At 46.0% G+C, this 20,578-nt stretch overlaps 2 protein-coding genes across 4 annotated transcripts in view; both read left to right on the top strand.

Moving 5' to 3' along the window:
* Positions 1-4,958, top strand: part of CDS2 (CDP-diacylglycerol synthase 2) — a 57,981-nt gene extending 53,023 nt beyond the window's left edge. The window contains exons 13-14 of one of the 3 annotated variants that reach the window (XR_014528659.1): positions 383-2,065; positions 2,101-4,958. Coding sequence is in view for 1 of the 3 variants with exons in the window: in XM_083514318.1 (XP_083370444.1) it covers positions 383-512 (130 nt within the window). In the remaining 2 variants the exon portion in view is untranslated. Of the gene's footprint in view, positions 1-382 lie in introns of all 3 variants that reach the window. The other 2 variants (XR_014528660.1, XM_083514318.1) reach the window with 2 other exon arrangements.
* A 4,854-nt stretch (positions 4,959-9,812) lies between these two features.
* Positions 9,813-20,578, top strand: part of ARHGAP25 (Rho GTPase activating protein 25) — a 37,415-nt gene continuing 26,649 nt past the window's right edge. The window contains exon 1 of the mRNA XM_083514242.1: positions 9,813-10,343. Coding sequence (XP_083370368.1) covers positions 10,283-10,343 — 61 coding nt within the window. The 5' untranslated portion in view covers positions 9,813-10,282. The remainder of the gene's footprint in view (positions 10,344-20,578) is intronic.

Below are 20,578 nucleotides of genomic sequence, written 5' to 3'. Positions count from 1 at the left end.
ATGATGGGAACTGTAGTCCAGCTGGCCACCCAATTTTGGGAAACCTTGGTCTGTGGGAAGCCTCCCCTTCCAAACATTCCCAGCCTGGTGAGGTGACAAGATTGCCTTATTTTTCTTCACTAGAGAGCCAGTGTGGTGTAGTGGTTAAGAATGGTAGACTCGTAATCTGGGGAACCGGGTTCGCGTCTCGGCTCCTCCACATGTAGCTGCTGGGTGACCTTGGGCTAGTCACACTTCTCTGAAGTCTCTCAACCCCACTCACCTCACAGAGTGTTTGTTGTGGGGGAGGAAGGGAAAGGAGAATGTTAGCCGCTTTGAGACTCCTTCGGGTAGTGATAAAGCGGGATATCAAATCCAAACTCTTATCTTCTTCTCACTCCAGGGGTCCTAATCCGAGCAAGCTGATCCAGCAGCTGCTAACTCTGCGACCGGATCAGCAGCTGAACATCTTCAACACGCTAAAGGCCCACCTGGTGGACAAGGGCATGCTGGCTGGCTCTGAGGACGCGTAGGTGCCTGTGACGTCAGGATGGGACTGAGCATGGGCAAGCCCCTCACCCCCCAGAGGAAACCCTCTCCCAGCTTGCCTGATTTAGGACAATAACCAAGCCTCATGTCTCTCACTTCCTTTTCCATATAAAAGGTTTGCATTTGTGCATTTTTAAAAAGAAATGTATCTATATCTCTGTGGCGGTGGTTTGGAGCAAACAGAGGGGAGCTTTGAGCTGGGAAGGAACAGGCGCTCGGCTGATGGTTTCGGAAGGTGGTTTTACCCCTCGGATCTGCCCGGTGGTTTTTCTTATTCCCAGATGTGTATAGAAAGTCATGCAAGGCTCGTTCTACTCTCAGAGCAGAGGTGCTTTTGTAGCGGGGAGAGGGAAGAGACAGGGAAGAGTGCCAAATAGTTTGGATTAAAAAAAGAAAGGAGGCAGTCGTGTTGAATCAAAATTACCTGGATTATGCACTCCTGTTCCACCATCCTGGCTTCCTTATCCGTGAGATGGATCCGGCGCTGCGTATTGCATTTGGCAAACACCCAGGTTCCTAAGTCCAGTCAAGTGAGCAGTTTTCCCCAATCTGCAATATCTCCCAATTTCACCACACAAACATCCAACAATTTGGTGGTGCAGAGAGCCATCCTTAGTGCCATGTGTATAATGCTGAGTGGGTTTTCACAGAGATGGGTTGGAGATCTTGCCCACCCCCAGCCCAGCCAAGAGAATTGGGATCCAGGGGCCCTTTCCTCACGGAAGCAGCTTGAGAGCCAGGAAGACTCAAGGACAGCGATGCCAAATGTCCTAAGTGGCGCTTCTGCAAGCGGGTGGGGGCAAGGCCTTCCACCCTGAGCTGGGAACAGCTGCCCTTGTCTCGTTTCCCTGCAAGGGAAATCCCTGCCAGCAGGAGAAGGCGCTTCCTCTTCTAACCCAGTTTCCTGCGCAGAAATGGGTGCATGTTGCTCCCTGTCCTTGTGGCGTCGCCATATTTCTTGCATTGCTGGCGGAAAAGGATGCAAAGTTCACCTGCTGCTGAGCTGTTCTTGATAAGCAGGGAATATCGGGGCATTTATCTTTATGTTCCTGAAGCAGAGCGAACCATTTGCAACAAAAAAAAATTGGAAGACCATGAAGGCAAATGCATTTTTATTTTATTTTTTTTAGGTTTTATTTCACAAATCCTACTGAACATTTTTTGGTTTTTTTGCTTCTTCTTTTTTTAAGCCTTTTTCATTTTGGAGGAAAAGTACCTGAATAGATGGATATTGAGGCAGGACTCCTGGCCTCCTGGGAACTTCAAGGGGTCGTAAAGGAGCAGAGGCTCGCCATTGCATTGTCCAGCTCATGCAGCTGTTTTAGTCCCTGCTGTTGTGAGGCTCCTGTTTGTCTTCTGCCCCCTCAAACGCTCCCACTGGAGTCCTCGTCCCCAAGGCACTGGTCCCACTCTCAGTTGCAGAAAGGGACTCTCATGACTGAAAGCTCATGCATAAAAAAGGCATTATCAGGACTCAGAAAGCGAGAGGGTGAGGATAAAGATTCTGTTCGTTTTCCATTTGAAGGCGTGTGTGTGTGTGTGTGTGTGTGTGTGTGTGTGTGTGTGTTGGAGTTTATTTGGGGGTTTATTTGCTTTGGGTTTTGTTGGAAGGAGGAAATTTCAACCAAGTTGAGCCCCCATCACAGCCTGAAGTGGTGCAGCCTTGATTCAGATTTACGCATGCTTTGAGATCTGGGAGTCACGGAGCATCTGCTAGCTTAGGTGTAATACCACGCAAGTGTCTCTTGACGTGGTTCCAGTTCAGGGTCAGCCTTCCTCTGCGACAGAAGAGAGTGCGTGAGGAGCACTTTGCAGTAGGCTGATTAGCTTTTTCTTCTTTTTTTAAGGTGTATTTTTGAGAGCTGCTCACTTAATACTGTTTTGCTGCCTCTTCTGGTATATTCCCTCATCCCATCTGCCCCAAACGCTCTCGGGTTCGGAGTCCAGGCATCTGAAACCACAGGGTGGGAGAAGCTTATTGAGTTGAGGGGGGTTGCAGGGAAATATTTTTTGCCCCATTCTTCCTTTTCCTCTGCTGTCAATACGCCCCCCCTCCCCAAAGGAAACAGTCTTTATTCCTGATCTAACGATGGCCTTTTAACCACAGCTGACCCCAAAATTGGACATGCCTGCCATTTTGATGGAAATTTTGGGTTTTGAGACCTAAAAAAGGGCAAGTGTGTGTGTGTGTGTGTGTGTGTGTGTGTGTGTGTGTGTTTGAACTTAGTGTTTTGACCTTGGGGGAAGCAGGACAGAAGCAGAATGGGTATGTGGGGCAACGGGTGGCCATGCAACAGTAATTAATTAATAAACAAAATTGGGGGAGGGGGTTCAAGGGGGGTCTCTGTTTCATTGAAATGTCATTGACATTTCCTGATTCCAGCTAAATTCAGCTATTTGACTGGTAGCCACAATCCCTTACATCCTTCCTCCGAAAGGGAACTAGAAATGAACAGTGTATCCTAGACCTATATATACCTGCAACAGCCAACAACACTTCTAATATATAAGGCTCGTTGTGTGCACTCTGTCTGGATAGTTGCACACTGTTCTGGGATTGCTTCTCATGCCAGTGCAATTCAGGTACTGGGAGGGTTCAGTGTCCCAGCGCATGAGTGACATGCTGGACACCCCTGCAGTCTACAGATCCTTGCAGGAGCCAGTCTTGGGTATAAGTCAAACAAAGTGCTGGCATTTCTGTTGCAAAGGCGCCACAGGAGCACCCCTGAGAACTGACACTCGTTTAAAGTTACCCAGAACAGGAAGAATTCACATACCGGTTTTAGTCATCAGGTGACAACATTATGGATGGTTTTATGTTTGATACCTTTGTGGTTTTTTTGTGTGTTTTTTTTTAATGGCATAATAGTTTACTCTTTCGGGGTGTTCAAAGAGGTCTGTAGCCCAGCCATATTAGAAAAGGGCTGCTCAGGGGTCCAGAGCATTAACCCAGAAACAGCCGGTTCCTCCAAGGGGCTGAGTGGGAGAGAGTCTCTCCTGCCCAAAGGAAGCCTGTGGGTCTTACTTCAGTTGCACACAGGTAGCAAAGGTCTGGCACCTGGTAAGGGGAGCAGCAGGTCACAAAAGGCAGTTTGGCATGCAGTGGAGTTGCTTAAGGGGTCATTAGCGGTGTGGGTGTATTTGCTGGTGAAAAAACCCCGAGTTGGCCTGGAGTTGAGCAGGATTAAATTGGGGCGCCGTAGCTATTACTTAGAGGAGTGTGTGCTCCATATTCTAGGCCTAGTCAGGCCAAAGTGTGTCCTTCTCCCTGGTTGGCTGGCCTTATTGCCTGGCACACGGCGTGCGTGCACCAGCAACCCAGGTGGAGCTGGAGGTGTGTTGTGTGTCACACCTGAGCCAGGTGACCTTGGCCCACCTCCCCACAATCCCGGTGGTAGCTGGGCCCTGCACACCTCTCATGGGATGGGGAAGGTGGATCCAGAGGGGCTGTGTGAGGAGGTTGGATTTCACAGGGGTTGGAGCTGAGCCCAAGTCCGGATTCTGCATTCTTGGGGGCTGAATTCAGTCAGGAGAGAGACACTGACCCAAAGCAGTGTCTCTGGAGTGGAAGCCGGGTACTCACTTGCGAGGCGGTTGTGATACTTTGAGTGGGGATCTGGAAGGCTGGCTGAGTGGAGTTGGGGACAGAAGAACTGGGGAACACTGGTCAACTCCCTCTCCCCCCAATTAAAATACCCTTTGCTTAACTGATACTGGTTGCTTAGCAGAGGTATGAGAGTTGACGTTTCAGGAGCTCGAAGGCTGACATCCTCATAACTCCCCTTTATTATATCAAAGAGGGGGTCCCAGGGCATATCTTTTGGGGTGCTCTGCCTCTTGTATCTGAGGGGGACTTCTTGCCCCGCTTGCTAGCAAGAGCTCCCAGAAGGCATCCTTAACTGCCTCTAGACAACAGATTTCCCAAGCATCAAAGCAGACTCTTCGCCATCCCTTTCCAACCTTTCTCAGTCCCTCCCTCCATCCCCAATTCTTTCTGCTAACAGCTCTGTATGTTTGGAGGGGTAGCTTAGGTTGACAGGAAAGTCCCGCACTCACAATACCTAGAGCTGGCAATACAACCATTGTGCTCATCGGCATGTCTGTGTCAACGAGAACTTGTGAACCCCTTTGATGCCCCGGTGACGTCTTTCTGCACTCACAGACTCTCCCCTCCTGTTTTTCTTCTTCTGGTGCGGATGTGCTTATCCCTTCCACAAATCCTCTGCTTTATTTCTCTGTGCTTTTGTCTTTTACAGGGGGAATGTTGGTGGTTGGTTTCTTTTTGGGTTTTGTTTTCTTGCAGACACTTGTAGGCTTGCCTCTGTTACTTTTTGGTTCATTTGACTGTCAGAATGTGAAATATTATATAAAGGTATTTTATCCTATTTATATACGGTAATATTGTTAAATAAAAATGTATCTAAACTGTTTGTGTGCGTGTGTGTGCAGTTAATTTTTTTTTTTTTATAAAATTTTTATTGGTTTTACAAAATTTTTTAGAGAACAAACACACACTTAAAAAGACAGACAAACACGTATAATTTCATAACATATTTTCATAAACCTCTTTTCTTGGACTTCCCCATACCCGGTTTCTGCATCCCAATGTCCATAATTTTATAGCAACTCCCAATTGTTACTTTCCAACCTCTGTCATCTTGGTCCTCTTTATATTCTGGCCTTATATCGCTGTATCCCTTTGTTTCTGGAAACCACAACACTTTAACATTCATTAAGTTTATAGTAGTCCTTAAGATAACTTTTAATTTTTTTCCATTCTTCTTCCACCGTCTCTTTTCGTTGGTCACGGATTCTGCCTGTCATCTCGGCCAATGTCATATAGTCCATCACTTTCATCTGCCATTCTTCCAGAGTGGGTAGATCTTGTGTCTTCCAATACTTCACGATAAGTATTCTTGCTGCTGTTGTAGCATACATAAAGAAAGTTCTATCCCTCTTTGACACCAATTGGCCGACAATGCCCAAGAGAAAGGCCTCTGGCTTTTTAGGAAAAGTACATTTAAGTACCTTTTTCATTTCATTATAGATCATTTCCCAGAAAGCCCTAATCTTCGGGCACGTCCACCAAAGGTGGTAGAAGGTACCTTCGGTCTCTCTGCATTTCCAACATTTATTATCGGGCAAATGATAAATTTTTGCCAGCTTGACTGGGGTCATGTACCACCTGTAAACCATTTTCATAATATTTTCCTTTAAGGCATTACATGCCGTAAATTTAATACCAGTGTTCCATAACCATTCCCAGTCAGCTGACATGATGTTATGCCCAACATCCTGTGCCCACTTAATCATAGCCGATTTGACTGTTTCATCCTGTGTACTCCATTTCAGCAACAAGTTATACATTCTAGATAAATTCTTAGTATTGGGTTCTAACAATTCAATTTCTAGTTTTGATTTTTCCACCTGGAAGCCAATTTTCCTGTCCTGTTTGAAAAACTCCATTATTTGACGATATTGAAACCAATTTTGTACTTTATGTTTCAATTTCTCATGACTTTGTAGTTTGAGCTTATCTCCATCCTGTTCCAAAATTTCCCAATACTTCGGCCATCCGACCTCCATATTGAGTTTCTTCACTGCTTTAGCCTCCACTGGTGACACCCATCTAGGGGTTTTGTTTTCCAACAGATCTTTATATCTTATCCAAACATTAAATAGTGCTTTTGTAACAATGTGGTTTTTGAAGGCACTATTGACTTTGTCATACCATAGATATGCATGCCAACCAAAAGCATTGTTAAAACCTTCCAGATCCAAAATGTCTGTGTTCTCGAGGAGCATCCATTCTTTCAGCCAGCAAAAAGCTGCTGCCTCATAGTACAATTTTAAGTCCGGCAGGGCAAAACCCCCTCTTTCTTTAGCGTCTGTTAATATTTTAAATTTAATTCTGGGCTTTTTGCCCTGCCAGACAAATTTCGAAATGTCTTTCTGCCACCTCTTGAAACATTCCATCTTGTCAAGAATCTGCAAGGTCTGAAACAAAAACAGCATTCTAGGCAATACATTCATTTTGATCACAGCAATTCGGCCTAACATTGACAATTTCAAATTTGACCATATTTCTAGATCTTTTTTAATTTCTGACCAACATTTTTCATAATTGTCCTTATACAAATTCGCATTTTTAGATGTCAAATAAACCCCTAGATATTTCACCTTCTTGACCACTGTCAAGCCTGTCTCCTCTTGGAATTTCTCCTTTTCCATATCTGTTAAATTGACCAGCAGGTTAAAGGAGTGCAGGTCGGAGCTAAACATTACAAGCTAAGAGCGTTTGCAGATGACCTAGTATTGACTTTGCAAGAGCCAAACACTAGTACGAAAAAGGTTTTAGAAATAATACAACAGTTTGGCCAGGTTGCTGGATTTAAGTTGAATAAACAAAAAACCAAAGTTTTACGTGTGTGTGCAGTTATTTACGCCAAGCAGAAAGGTTCATTTTATTCTGTTCTATTTTTTGTTTTTTAAATTTTTATTTGCGCTTTCAAAAACAGGAACAGAGAACATATTTAACCCCCTCCCCTCCCCCATCCCACTTACAACTTTGTACCAAATACAGCATATATACTACTACTACTACTACTACTACTAATAATAATAATAATAATAATAACAACAACTTTATTTATATCCTGCCCTCCCCAGCCAAAGCTGGGCTCAGAGCAGCTAACAACAGTAAAAATAACAGTTTACATAAAATCACAATCAATTACTGTATTTTTCGCTCTATAACACGCACCCAACCATAACACGCACATAGTTTTTAGAGGAGGAAAATCCGTAGGCATTTCCTCCATAACACGCACAGACATTTCCCCTTACTTTCTAGGAGGAAAAAAGTGAGTGTTATGGTGCAAAAAATACGGTAATTGAAATACATTCTAAAATCAATTCATTCTAAAATCAATTCATATATACTATATGATTGCCTGTCACTATATTAAATGCCTGTTAAGATGCGATTGTACTGTACAACAGCAGGTGGTTGTGCTGGTTGGGGGCACTGTTGGGGAGTCCAAAATGTCTGGGGAGGCTGACCTCATAGAACACTGAGAGTCCCATGGACTGCAAGAAGATCAAACTTCTCCATTCTGAAGGAACTCAGCCCTGAGTGATCACTGGAAGGACAGATCGTGAAGCTGAGGCTCCAATACTTTGGCCACCTCCTGAGAAGAGAAGACTCCCTGGAAAAGACCCTGATGTTGGGAAAGATGGAGGGCACAAGAAGAAGGGGACGACAGAGGACGAGATGGTTGGACAGTGTTCTCGAAGCTACCAGCATGAGTTTGACAAAACTGCGGGAGGCAGCGGAAGACAGGAGTGCCTGGCGTGCTCTGGTCCATGGGGTTGCGAAGAGTCGGACATGACTAAGTGACTAAACAACAACAAATTTTTGACATTATTTTTTAGGGGGGAAACCTAGTCTTATACACGGAAAAATATGGTATATATAATTTTTTTTGTTTTGTTTTACATAATTTTACACATTTTAACTTTAGCCATTTCAAACATTAAAATAAAAAGGATTCATTCAAACCTTCAGAGCTCCTTCCCTCCCTCTATGGGTTTTGTGTTTAAAATAAAGTATTCTGCATCTTTTACCCTTATCCATCTATTATATAGCCACAGTTACCATAGTTGATTCCACATTACAACTGTCATTACATCCCTGCCAAAGGTTTAACTGTTTACAGTAGTCTTTTAAATATGTGGAAAATTTACTCCAGTCTTTTAGGAATACTTGATTTTCCTGGTTTCTGACCTTCCCTGTCAGTTTCGCCATCCCTGCATACTCCATCAGTTTAGTTTGCCATTCTTTTGTTGGTACCTCTCCATCTCTGGGCTAGAAGCATTCTCGCTGTCATCGTTCCATACATAAAAAGTATTTTATCTTCTCCTGGTAGCTCTTCACCTATTATACCTAGCAGAAGGGCTTCTGGTTCTTTAACAAATGTATTTTTAAACATTTTCTTTAGTTCTTTAAATATCATTTCCCAGACAGCCTTTACCAGTGTACATGTCCACCACATATGGTAAAGAGGATCCTTTTTCTCTTTACATTTCCAACACAAATTTGAACTAGTTTTATATATTTTCGCACTTTCAGTTGGGACACATCATTTTCATATCATTTTCCTTCAACGAACAGCACGCAGTAAACTTTATGTCCTCTTTCCATAACTTTTCCTAAGATGAAAGTTGTATATTATAACCAAAATCTCTAGCCCAGTGTATCATCACTGCCTTAATTTCTTCATCCTTTGTATATCCTTCCAAAAGCAATTTGTACATTTTTGATAATACAAATTTGTAGCATTGTTCACAGTCTGGTCTAAAGGTGACGCCACACTCGCCGTATGTTGCCAGATGTTTCCCACAGTCATGAGCTGAGTCGCACATGCAAAACCCGTAATACTTTCTCCCCCCACCCCCAGGGCCAGATTTAGGTTTGATGAGGTCCTAAGTTATTGAAGGTAATGGGGCCCTTTATATGTCCAGCTGTCCTTTGTCAACAACAAATCGCCACTGTTTTTTGTGTTGAATATAAGCTATATAGTAATTTATGGACCTAATAGGTATCTAAAGCCATTTGTGCATGCAGAATGTAGGCAACCTATATATAGAAATGAGCAAACCAGTGATATTTTAGGGAGCAGGCTAGCAGGCGGGGCCCATTACTTACATCATAGGAGCCTAAAGGTAAAGGACCTCTGACAGTAAAGTCCAGTTGCAAACAATTCTCGGGGGTTACAGCGCTCATCTCACTTTACAGGTCGAAGGAGCCGGCGTTTGTCCACTTCTGCAGACAGTTTTTCCAGGTCATGTGGCCAGCATGACTAAGCTGCTTCTAGTGAACCAGAGCAGTGCATGGAAATGCCGTTTACCTTCCTGCCGGAGTGGTACCTATTTATCTACTTGCACTTTGACGTGCTTTCGAACTGCTAGGTTGGCAGGAGCAGGGACAGAGCAACAGGAGCTCACCCCATCGCAGTGATTTGAACCCCCAACCTTCCCATTGGCAAGCCCTAGGCTCTGTGGTTTAGACCACAGCGCCACCCGTGTCCCCTTATAGGAGCCTACACAACACAAAACACTTGCTGCATGTAGGTTTTATTTTATTTGTTTATCTTATATATTGGAAATGTACATCCAGGGGTTTTTTCCTTTGAATTTTTTGGGGGCCCCCAAGAGAGAGGGTCCCTGAGCTATAGCTTGTTTAGCTTATACGTAAATCCGGCACTGCCCACCCCCCAGCGCATGAGTGATGTACAAGCTGCAGCCCCCACTTCCTCAAATGCACTAACGCAGCAGCGCCCATGCAGCTCCATGAACCAAGCCTGCAAACTGTTTCAGGGTGTGTGCATGTGCCGGTCTTACTACATGTTTGCACATTATCAGCGAGCTAAATGCAGGTGGAGCTAAGGTGCTCTCCAAAGTCCTTGGAGGGATTGGGGGGGGGAATAAACTGGAAATAAACTGATATTTACATTGCACCTGGAAATTGAAGAGACTGAACTGGAAAATAAAAAAAGAGAAGTCCTTTGGGTTTCTCACAGAAGATCACAGGAAGTTGTTGGCAAACCAACGTCAACCGAGACTTTTTTTCTTCTTTCAAGTAAGCCCAGAAGGAAATTAAATATATATATAGCACGCACACACAATCTGTGGAGGAGATTCAGACCTGCAGTTCGGACACAGTTGGGCAAACCTTCCCGCCGCTGGAATTGGGATGTCTCTGAAGCTGCCACGGAATTGGGATCTCAACCTGAAGATGGACATGTCTAAAATAGGTAGGGCTGTTTTTTCTTGACTATATTTCTAGATGTTCCTCCCTCATTTTGTCCTCTCAACGACCCGGCGAGGGAGGCCAGGCTGAGACAGAATGTCTGGCCCAAGGTCACCCAATGAGCTTCCTGGCTGAATGGGGATTTGAACCCAGATTTCCCTGGCCCTTGTCCAACGCTCTTCTTGTTTCCTTAATCTCTTGCATGTATCAAGGACTGCTTGGGTTTCGTGAGAACTTGGAAGTGAAGCTCCCCCTTTTAGCCAAAGGCAGACTTCCTCTGCTGTTAACAAACCTCTGCACAGCATTTCCCCCAGGCCGTTTTGGGCCCAGGGGCCACGTCTACAAAAAGATGTCCAGATTAGCTTACCTCCTTATCTCAGACATGTTGCTTGTCTTCTCTACGCATCTTATGATCTGATGCAGTGTCAGCATTTCAGCTTTTAATTCTCTTTTTATATATAAAAAGGAGGAAGTTGGATTTTTCGCCCTTTTGATTCTGCAAATGAGCAGGCGGTGATCACTCGAGGGGATGAAGTTTCTGTACTCTGAAGTTCTGTCCTCCTCTTTGAGCTCTTCCCCCCAAACTTTGCCACTCTGTGCTCGACTACATCATGTCATTATTCCTCAGTTTCACCTGTCTTTCTGGCCACCTCACAGCTTCTGAACAGAGGGAGCAAATGTTAGTCCCCAGGGCCTCTGTGAATATAGGGACCCAGGGCAGAAGGATTAACCACAGCAGTTCTGCAAGAGAAAAATATTTGCATGTCTGTTGGTATCACTTGAACAAGCCCCTGAGGGAAGGGAGAAGATCTTGCAGCAGAAAGGTCCTAAAGGACATATTTTTCTCCCTTGCTGCTCCCTGGTCTCTCTCTCACAGGGGTGGGGCTCTAGGTCCTCATAATCGGGGTGTGAAAGCAGCCGCCCCATCTCCCATCTGTCCTCAGCGCCTGACACTCTCAGATCTGCTGCTTCTGTGAGTTGAAACGCAGGACTTGCTGCAAAGGCCTGTAGCCAAGGCGGCAGCGGGCCATATTTGGGGCTGCTCTACCTGTGTTCTGTGCTCTTTCCAAGGTGGAAGAAGGTGCCAACTCCTCGCGGCCAAGGGAGCTTTGGTCCCCCCAATAAAATATTTGAGGGGGCTGCCCACACAAGTTGATGGGCATTGCCATTAAAATGGTGTGTATGCACCATGATTATGTGGGGTGGGGCTTTGTTGTTGTTGTTGTTGTTGTTTAGTCGTTTAGTCGTGTCCGATTCTTCGTGACCCCATGGACCAGAGCACTCCAGGCACTCCTGTCTTCCACTGCCTCCCGCAGTTTGGTCAAACTCATGCTGGTAGCTTTGAGAACACTGTCCCACCATCTCGTCCTCTGTCGTCCCCTTCTCCTTGTGCCCTCCATCTTTCCCAACATCAGGGTCTTTTCCAGGGAGTCTTCTCTTCTCATGAGGTGGCCAAATTATTGGAGCCTCAGCTTCATGATCTGTCCTTCCAGTGGGCACTCAGGGCTGATTTCCTTAAGAATGGATCGGTTTGATCTTCTTGCAGTCTCCTCCAGCACCATAATTCAAAAGCATCAATTCTTTGGCGATCAGCCTTCTTGATGGTCCAGCTCTCACTTCCGGGCTGGGGCTTACCTGCCCCCAATATTTTATTCAAGTTGGCACCCTGAGAGTGAGTCTTACCTTTCCTACCTGCTTTGCACAAACTGTCTCTTTTTGGGGGTGGGCACCCTGTGGAGCAAAACATTCTTCTGCATTAGTGCTGCCAAACCTTTTTCTGCCATTCTGTATAAGTTTCTAAATGTGACCAAACCCTTTGTTACTTGAAGTGTGTCCCCCAAAGCACAGGAGATGTACGAGGGGTGATGCTATAGCAGCAGGGTGTGCAAAACGAGTAAGTCTGGCTCCTCCTAACGCTGCAATCAATAAACCCACGTCGGTTGTGCTAAATCCAGGGGCACTTTATTCTGAGTAACGGCACCAACCATCGTGCCATTTAGCACGTTCTCTCTGCTTCTTTTGACGTGGAGAAGGTCATCACGAAATAAACTGAGAAAAGGTTTCACAAAATAACGGATGTTTCCAGCACGAAGGTTTTTTTTGCTGAGCGCCTTGAAAACACGAAGCACTGCTTCTTCCTGCTTGTGTTTTGAGAGCCTGCGACAGGAAGCACCCGGAAATGGCCTGCAGCCGACATTTCGTCTCTGAGCCGTTTTTTTCAGTGTGCAGAAAATGCCATCAAGGCATGGGCATGTTACCTGCAGTTTCCTCTCAAACTGAAATATGAGGTGCACATTTTGCAGCTCTGTATGAACTTACTCTTATATCTGTAAGTTCTCCGGCTTGCAACTAAGCATCTGTTGCAAGCCTATTTGCACTCGTTCCTCCATTGTTTTCACTGTCAGTTCTTTTGTAATCACTGGTGGGCTGGGGGGCATCAAGGCAGTCCAGAAGGTAGCCCACAGGTTGAGATTTCCTGCTGCACAAAGAACCACAGTACAGTGGTACCTCGGGTTACATATGCTTCAGGTTACATACACTTCAGGTTACAGACTCTTTTAACCCAGAAATAGTACCTCGTGTTAAGAACTTTTCTTCAGGATGAGAACAAAAATCACGTAGTGGCAGCAGGAGGCCCCATTAGCTAAAGTGGTACCTCAGGTTAAGAACAGTTTCAGGTTAAGAACAGACCTCCAGAACGAATTACGTTCTTAACCTGAGGTACCACTGTATTAGAATGGCAAAACAAACTCTGCGAATTTGTAGAAATGGCACAATTGACAGCAATTATTAGAGGTCGCTCAAATCAGAGAATAATCAAAAAGTGGGATGGAGTGAAGGAATACATGAAAAAATATTGTTCCGGAATTGAAATATTAATAGAAAATGTGTAAAAGGTGCAGGGGTAAGCAGGAAAATAATAATAGAAACAATTGAATAATTATTAAATTATAACAACACAATAAGACAGAAGAAATAAAATATTGAGATCACACATGGGTGAAGGAGAGTGGGGGGCATGTGGGAATCTATAATATTATTTATAATATAAATTTCTTAACTGCAATGTATTTACATATATAAGGGAAGCCTAGAGTAATGATGTATATTTTAATTTAGGTAATCTATGTACAGTGGTGCCTCGCAAGACGAAAAGAATCCGTTCTGTGATTCTCTTTGTCTAGCGGTTTTTTGTCTTGCGAAGCAAGCCCATTGACGGATTAGAGGATTAGCGCTATTAGCGGCTTTTAGCGGCTTTTAGCGGCTTATCTGCTGATCGGATCAGCTGATAAGCAGCTTAGCGGCTTAGAAAAAGGTGGGGGGAGAGGAAAAAACCCGCAGGAACTCGCAAGGCATTGTCGTCTTGCGAAGCAAGCCCATAGGAAAATCGTCTTGCGAAGCACCTCCAAAACGGAAAACTCTTTCGTCTAGCGAGTTTTCCGTCTTGCGAGGCATTCGTCTTGCGGGGCACCACTGTAATAGACTTGAGCAACTTGTTCGAAGAGATGGACTTTGAGCAGAACCAGGGTGCTATCCTTAGACCAGCTAAGCAGCTGCTAGAGCAGGGGTGGGCAAGGTTTACCAGCCAGGGGCCAGATCACTCCCATGGAGATTGTCTGTGGGCCAGACGGGCACAGCACGATGCTAGAAATCACTTTTGCGCATGCCCAGACACCGAAAATTGCGCCTGGGCAGAAGCAATTTTCAGCGTCTGGACATGCGCGGACACGATTTCTGGTATCTGCACATGCGCAGATGTGATTTTTGGCACCGCTTGGTGTGTACCTACACCGCACTGTGCTGATTTAGTGCAGCACCGGGGGGGGGGGTTCTCGCCGAGTGGGTGGCTCGGTTTGGGGGCAGTTTGTGGGACGGTAAAATGGTCTTTGTGGGCCACATCGGCCCAAGGGCCACACATTGCCTACCCCTGTGCTAGAGTGCAGACTTCAGAGAGGCACAGTTACTGACATTTGAGTGGCACAGTTTTATACAGATTAGTTTTTGTTATATCCTATAAATTTCGGATACTTTATTTTTATTTTATATTTTGAAAGCTCTGACTTATAAAATAATAATAATAATAATAATAATAATAATAATAATAATAATAATAATATAATATTTATATCCCGCCCTCCCCAGCCAAAGCTGGGCTCAGAGCGGCTAACAACAGTAAAAATAGCACAGTTTACATAAAATCACAGTCGATTAATTGAAATACATTCTAAAATCAATTCAGAATCAAATTAATGGCAACCATTGGGCTAGAGTTCTGTGAGGATTACAGAAGGAGAGACGGGGTCAGACTGTGCCTTGGCCAAAGGCCTCATGGAACAGCTCCGTCTTGCAGGCCCTGCGGAAAGATGTCAAGTCCCACAGGACCCTAGTCTCTTGTGACAGAGCGTTCCACCAGATTGGGGCCACAGCCGGAAAAGCCCTGGCTCTGGTTGAGGCCAGTCTAACCTCCCTGTGGCCCGGGACCTCCAAGATGTTTTTGTTTGAAGACCGTAAGGTCCTCCGTGGGACATACCAGGAGAGGCGGTCCCGTAGGTACGAGGGTCCTAGGCCGTGAAGGGCTTTAAAGGTTAAAACCAGCACCTTAAATCTGACCCTGTACTCCACCGGGAGCCAGTGCAGCTGGTATAGCACCAGGTGAAAGTGATCCTGTGGCGAGGACCCTGTAAGGAGTCTCACTGCCACATTCTGCACCCGCTGGAGTTTCTGGGTCAGTCTCAAGGGCAGCCCCACGTAGAGCGAGTTACAATAATCCAGTCTAGAGGTGACCGTCGCGTGGATCACAGTGGCTAGGTCAGGGCGAGAGAGGTAAGGAGCCAACTGCTTAGCTTGGCGGAGATGGAAAAATGCCGCCTTTGTTATAGCTGAAATCTGCGCTTCCGTAGAAATTACTTGGAATGCTGGAAGATTGAAGAGAGATAAAAGAAAGCCCATCCATATCTCAGCTATAGAACTTGCTCCCATAGGACCAACCTAAATTGGCTTTAAAAGATGAATTCCTGGAGGGGAGGTCTATTGATGGATCTGCTCTGCCTCCACAGTCAGAGGCAGTGGCGTAGCGTGGGTTGCCAGCACCCGGGGCAAGGCAAGTAATCTGCTCCCCCTAACCCGTGGATTTACGCCCCCTAACCAGTGGATTTGCGCCCCCTAACCCTAACCCCCAGATGTTGCGCCCGGTGCGGCCGGCCCCCCCTGCACCCCCCACGCTACGCCACTGGTCAGAGGCTTCTGAATACCAGTTGCTCTGAACCTCACAGGAGGGAAGAGTTGCCCTTTCGCTTGAATCCTGCTTGTGGTTTTGCAACAGGCCACTGTGAAAACAAGATGCTGGATAAAATGGGCCGTTGGCCAGATCCTGCAGGCTTTTCTTACGTTCTTAAAAACAACAACAACAGCCCTTTTCGCTGCAATATTTTCCACCCCACCCCCTTGCAGACGTTTGTGCTTCTGGGAAATAGTGTTTTCCCCAGCAGAGGAAACAGCTTCAAACCTCTGGGAGGTTTAGATCAGAAAATGGTTCTTCTCCGGAAGGTTTCTTTTCTTTAAAGGAAAAGACCTGATTATGGATCTCTGGTGTCTCGCCTCGATTGGGGCTTTGTGTGACAGATCAACGAAGCTCCCGCTTCGCAAAAGCTGGGTGGCTCATCCGTTTGTCGCTGTTTGTTCTTCCTGCAGCTTTTTCAGCCAAAAGGCTGATCATGACAAAGGCAATGAACTTCAAATGCCGAGGATCAGAGGAAGGAGACAATACGTTAATTCCACCTTACTTGATAAGACAAAAAATGAGCTTACAAAAGAAACACAGAGTGCAAATGAGTCAAAGCAGGCAAAGGGTGTCTGCGTCTCACTTTCCCTCTCCTGCCTCCATTATCACAGTTGTGTGTGTGGTTGATCAATAACTCAACAAGCATTTCGACTGTTTGGAAACTTCACTTGCAGCTCAGATGCATAGCTGTCAACCGTCCCTTATTTGGCGGGAAAGTCCCTTATCCCAGCGCCGTGTCCTGCTGCTGTCCCTTATTGATGATGTCCTTTAAATTTCCCGGGTTTCAAAGGAAGCAGCTCCTCTCCCTCCCTCCTTGCCGGCCAGGGAGGAGGGAGGCTCTAGCTGTGTTGCTTGGCTGCGTTGCTCACCAATAAGGAGTCTAAGAACGACTGGGGGGTGGAGCTTCCATGCCTTGTGCCGATCAAATCGGCCGCGTTGCCTGGGGACTCGCCTTTGCTTAGCGCTTCCCAGCAGAGAGGTGACGGTGGTTTTCCTTGCTGCATCCCCTTTGCCGGGTTGCTGCGCTGTGGGAACCACCGCTTGAGGCTTCGTTTGGCTGCTGGGCTGGCTGCGCTTTTTGCCTTTGGCTCGGGTTGACTAAAATCCCTTATTTTGGCTGCTGATCCCTTATTTTCAAGGCTGCTGGTCCCTTATTTTCAAATCTGTAAGTTGACAGCTATGCTCAGATGCCATTTCTGGACATCGGAAGCTGCCCCATATAGAGTCTGATCCGTGGTCCTTCCAGGCCAACCTCCCCCAACTGCATGCCCTCCAAAACATTGGGACTATGACTCTTTTCAGATCCAGCATTCTAAAGTTGAGCCGGCTGGGACTGATGGGAGTTGTAGTTCAAATCAACATCATCATAATTTTATCATTTATACCCTGCCCATCTGGCTGGGTTTCCCCAGGCACTCTGGGCAGCTCCCAGCATGGAAAAATGTTTTTTTAAGAAAAGAAAATATCAACAATATCCCCAAGAAAATCAGTGAGGTTACAGGGAACCAGGCAGAGGGCCTTCTCGGTAGTGGTGCCCGCCGTGTGGAACGCCCTCCCTTCAGATGTGAAGGAAATAAGCAGCTATCTTCTCTTTAAAAGACATCTGAAGGCAGCCCTGTTTAGGGAAGTTTTTAATATTTGATGCTGTATTGTTTTTAACCCTTGATTGGGAGCCGCCCAGAGTGGCTGGGGAAACTCAGCCAGATGGCGGGGTCTAAATAATAAATTATTATTATTATTATTATTGTTGTTGTTGTTGTTGTTGTTGTTGTTGTTGTTGTTGTTGTTGTTGTTGTTGTTGTTGTTGTTGCCTGAAGCATCAGGCCAATGGCCCATCTAGTCCAACATCCGGTTCTCATGGTGCGCAACCAGATGCCCCAATGGGGAAACCCGCAAGCAGAATTTGAGCACAACAGCTCTCTCCCCTCCTGTGGTTTCCAGCCAGCGACATAGCAAGGGGTGTGTGGTGGGTGCGGTCCACCCTGGGTGTCCCCATTGAGGGGGGTGACAAAATGGCAGGCGGCACTCACCGTGGGGCCTGCAGCGTGCCAGAGCCATGCGTCTCAGGCACCCGCAAGCTCCATGATGTCCACCCGCTGCTTCTCCCCTCCCCCAGCTATAGGGCGGCTGAGGCCCTGGCCCCCATGGCGTGCCCCATCCCTAAGGGCACCACTCCATGCCCCATGCCCCGTCCTGTCCCTATGGGCACCGTGCACCCCATCCCATCCCTCCCTAAGGGTGCCGTGCACCCTGTTCCTATGGGTGCTGCACACCCCGCCCCTATGGGTGGTTCGCCCCACACTGGCTGCGCCACCCCAGGTGCCCAAGAGGCTTCCTCCGCCGCTGTTTCCGGCAACTGGTATTCAGAAGCATGGCTGCGCAAGCAAGAGCATGGCCTTTGTGGCTAGGAGCCCTCAATAGCCCTCTCCTCCTCCATGAATTTGCTTGGGTTTTCTGGTGCGAAAGGTGCTTTTAAATTCTCTGCCTTGCTTGCTGGGCAAGGCCTGTTCAACACTCGGACTTTAGAAGGCAAGGGGATGTTCTCTCTTCCTTGCACCCGCCTTACCACGGGGGCAGCTCCAAGGGTTTAGGTATACAGTGGTACCTCGGGTTAAGAACTTAATTCATTCTGGAGGTCCGTTCTTAACCTGAAACTGTTCTTAACCTGAGGTACCACTTCAGCTAATGGGGCCTCCTGCTGCCGCCGCGCAATTTCTGTTCTCATCCTGAAGCAAAGTTCTTAACCGGAGGTACTATTTCTGGGTTAGCGGAGTCCATAGCTGTCAACTTACAGATTTGAAAATAAGGGACCAGCAGCCTCAAAAATAAGGGATCAGCAGCCAAAATAAGGGATTTTCCAGGCACAGGTATGTTCAACTTCTGAGCCCCTCCGAGCCAAAGGCAGAAAGCCCAGCCAGCAGCCAAACGAAGCCTCAAGCGGTGGTTCCCACAGCGCAGCAACCCAGCAAAGGGGATGCAGCAAGGGAAACCACCGTCACCTCTCTGCTGGGAAGCGCTGAGCAAAGGCGAGTCCCCAGGCAACGCGGCCTATTTGATCGGCACAAGGCATGCAAGCTCCACCCCCCCCCAGTCCTTCTTAGACTCCTTATTGGGTGAGCAACGCAGCCAAGAAACACAGTTGGAGCCTCCCTCCTCCCTAGCTGGCAGGGAGGGAGGGAGGGAGAGGAGCTGCTTCCTTTGAAACCTGAGAAATTTAAGGGACATCATCAATAAGGGAAAGCAGCGGGACACGGTGCTGGGATAAGGGAGTTTCCCGCCAAATAAGGGACGGTTGACAGCTATGGCGGAGTCTATAACCTGAAGCGTCTGTAACCCGAAGTACCACTGTACACACTTTCCATGTATAGGACATAGCCCGTGTGAAACCTGGGTTGTTTCTGGGGGAGCAGTTGTATCGGGCTGCTCCAGCTCGCTACCTGGCGGATATCCACTACGTGGAATACCGCAGACTATTTACTGCGGCTAGGCTGAATGTTCTTGACTCGGCGGTCCTGAAGGGAAGATATGGAGGAGTCCCATATGACCAGAGATTATGCCACTGTGCATTGGGTGAGGTAATCCACAGAGCACATTTTATTGAGCTGTCCCTTCTACAACGATTTAAGACAGTATCTTATAACTCCATACTTACCCCAGCTCAGTTCCCGACAAAGTGGAAAGCAGACAGCATATCTGCTAAATAAGTCTTCTGGGAAAACAACCTTGTCAGTGGCTAAATTTCTTTTCCTGGCACTCAAGTGTCGGAAACGTATAACTGAATGCCTTGATGTGGGTTATCTGTGAGAGGTCTAGTACTGTGGCCCTACCTTACTTATGTACCTCCTATGATGTTATAGTTTATAATTATTGTGTAATGTTTTTAATTCTGACTATCGGTCGAATAAAGAAATTGATTGATTGACTTTCCATGTAGACGCAGAACCCTTCTTGGAACAGAACCCCAGTGTAAGGTGCGTTTGCACTGCGTTGAATTCACATCTTCTCCATTTACCCACAACCTGATCCACAAGCCTCCAGCAGAGGGAGCGCATTAGCTAATAATGATACTTAACCTTTACGGAGTTTGAGAGAGTCTTATGCATTACCTGGTGACAACAGCCCTGTAGAGCAGGTCAGGCCCCGTATTGCAAGTACTGAACCTGAGCAAGAGCCCACGTGACCTGGGCAGTTGAGTCTGCCTAGTTTCTGGCTTACCTCTCAGCAGCTGCAGAGTCGCAGTCAAATCAGTTTCATTTCCACTTTGCAGCTTATTGCATGGCTGCTGTGTTTCTGCTGAAACAAATATTTGTTGTTGTTTTTTGTTTTTTTAAATCAGAATGCGTATATATATATATATATAATATTTTATTAGGTTTTAACAATAAAAAGTTTAGAAAAATAGTAAAAACAAAAAAGATACAAAGTTATAAAATACAAAGATACAGACATTAGACACAAAAAAGAAATAGGAAAAAAACATATATTAAAAAAAGACAAAAATTCCCTCTTTCTTAAATTCTCCTCTTTAGTTAACTTATTTTCCTGGCTTCCTCACGTCTCCCATTTTTGTATCCCTTTTAAAGGTTAATTCAGCAAATTCATGTCCTATTATTCTATCTATAATTAATCCAATCTTGCATTTTACCTTGTTTCTAGAACCCCTGCAATTCATTTCAATGTCCTCAACATTCAAAAATTTTACAATATTTCTGCAAATAAGTTTTAAATTTCCTCCAATCTTCTTCCACCGACTCTTCTCCCTGGTCTCGGATTCTGCCAGTCATTTCCGCCATCTCCATGTAGTCTATTAGTTGCATCTGCCATTCTTCCAAGGTGGGTAGGTCTTGTGTCTTCCAATGCTTTGCAATGAGAATTCTTGCTGCTGCTGTAGCATACATAAAAAAAGTTCTATCCTTCTTTAACACCGACTGGCCAACTATGCCCAGGAGAAACAAATA

Source organism: Podarcis liolepis (assembly GCF_965112155.1).
Source record: "Podarcis liolepis genome assembly, chromosome: 7".
Classification (NCBI taxonomy): Eukaryota; Metazoa; Chordata; class Lepidosauria; order Squamata; family Lacertidae; genus Podarcis; species Podarcis liolepis.
This window is presented reverse-complemented; position numbering and strand designations above follow the sequence as displayed.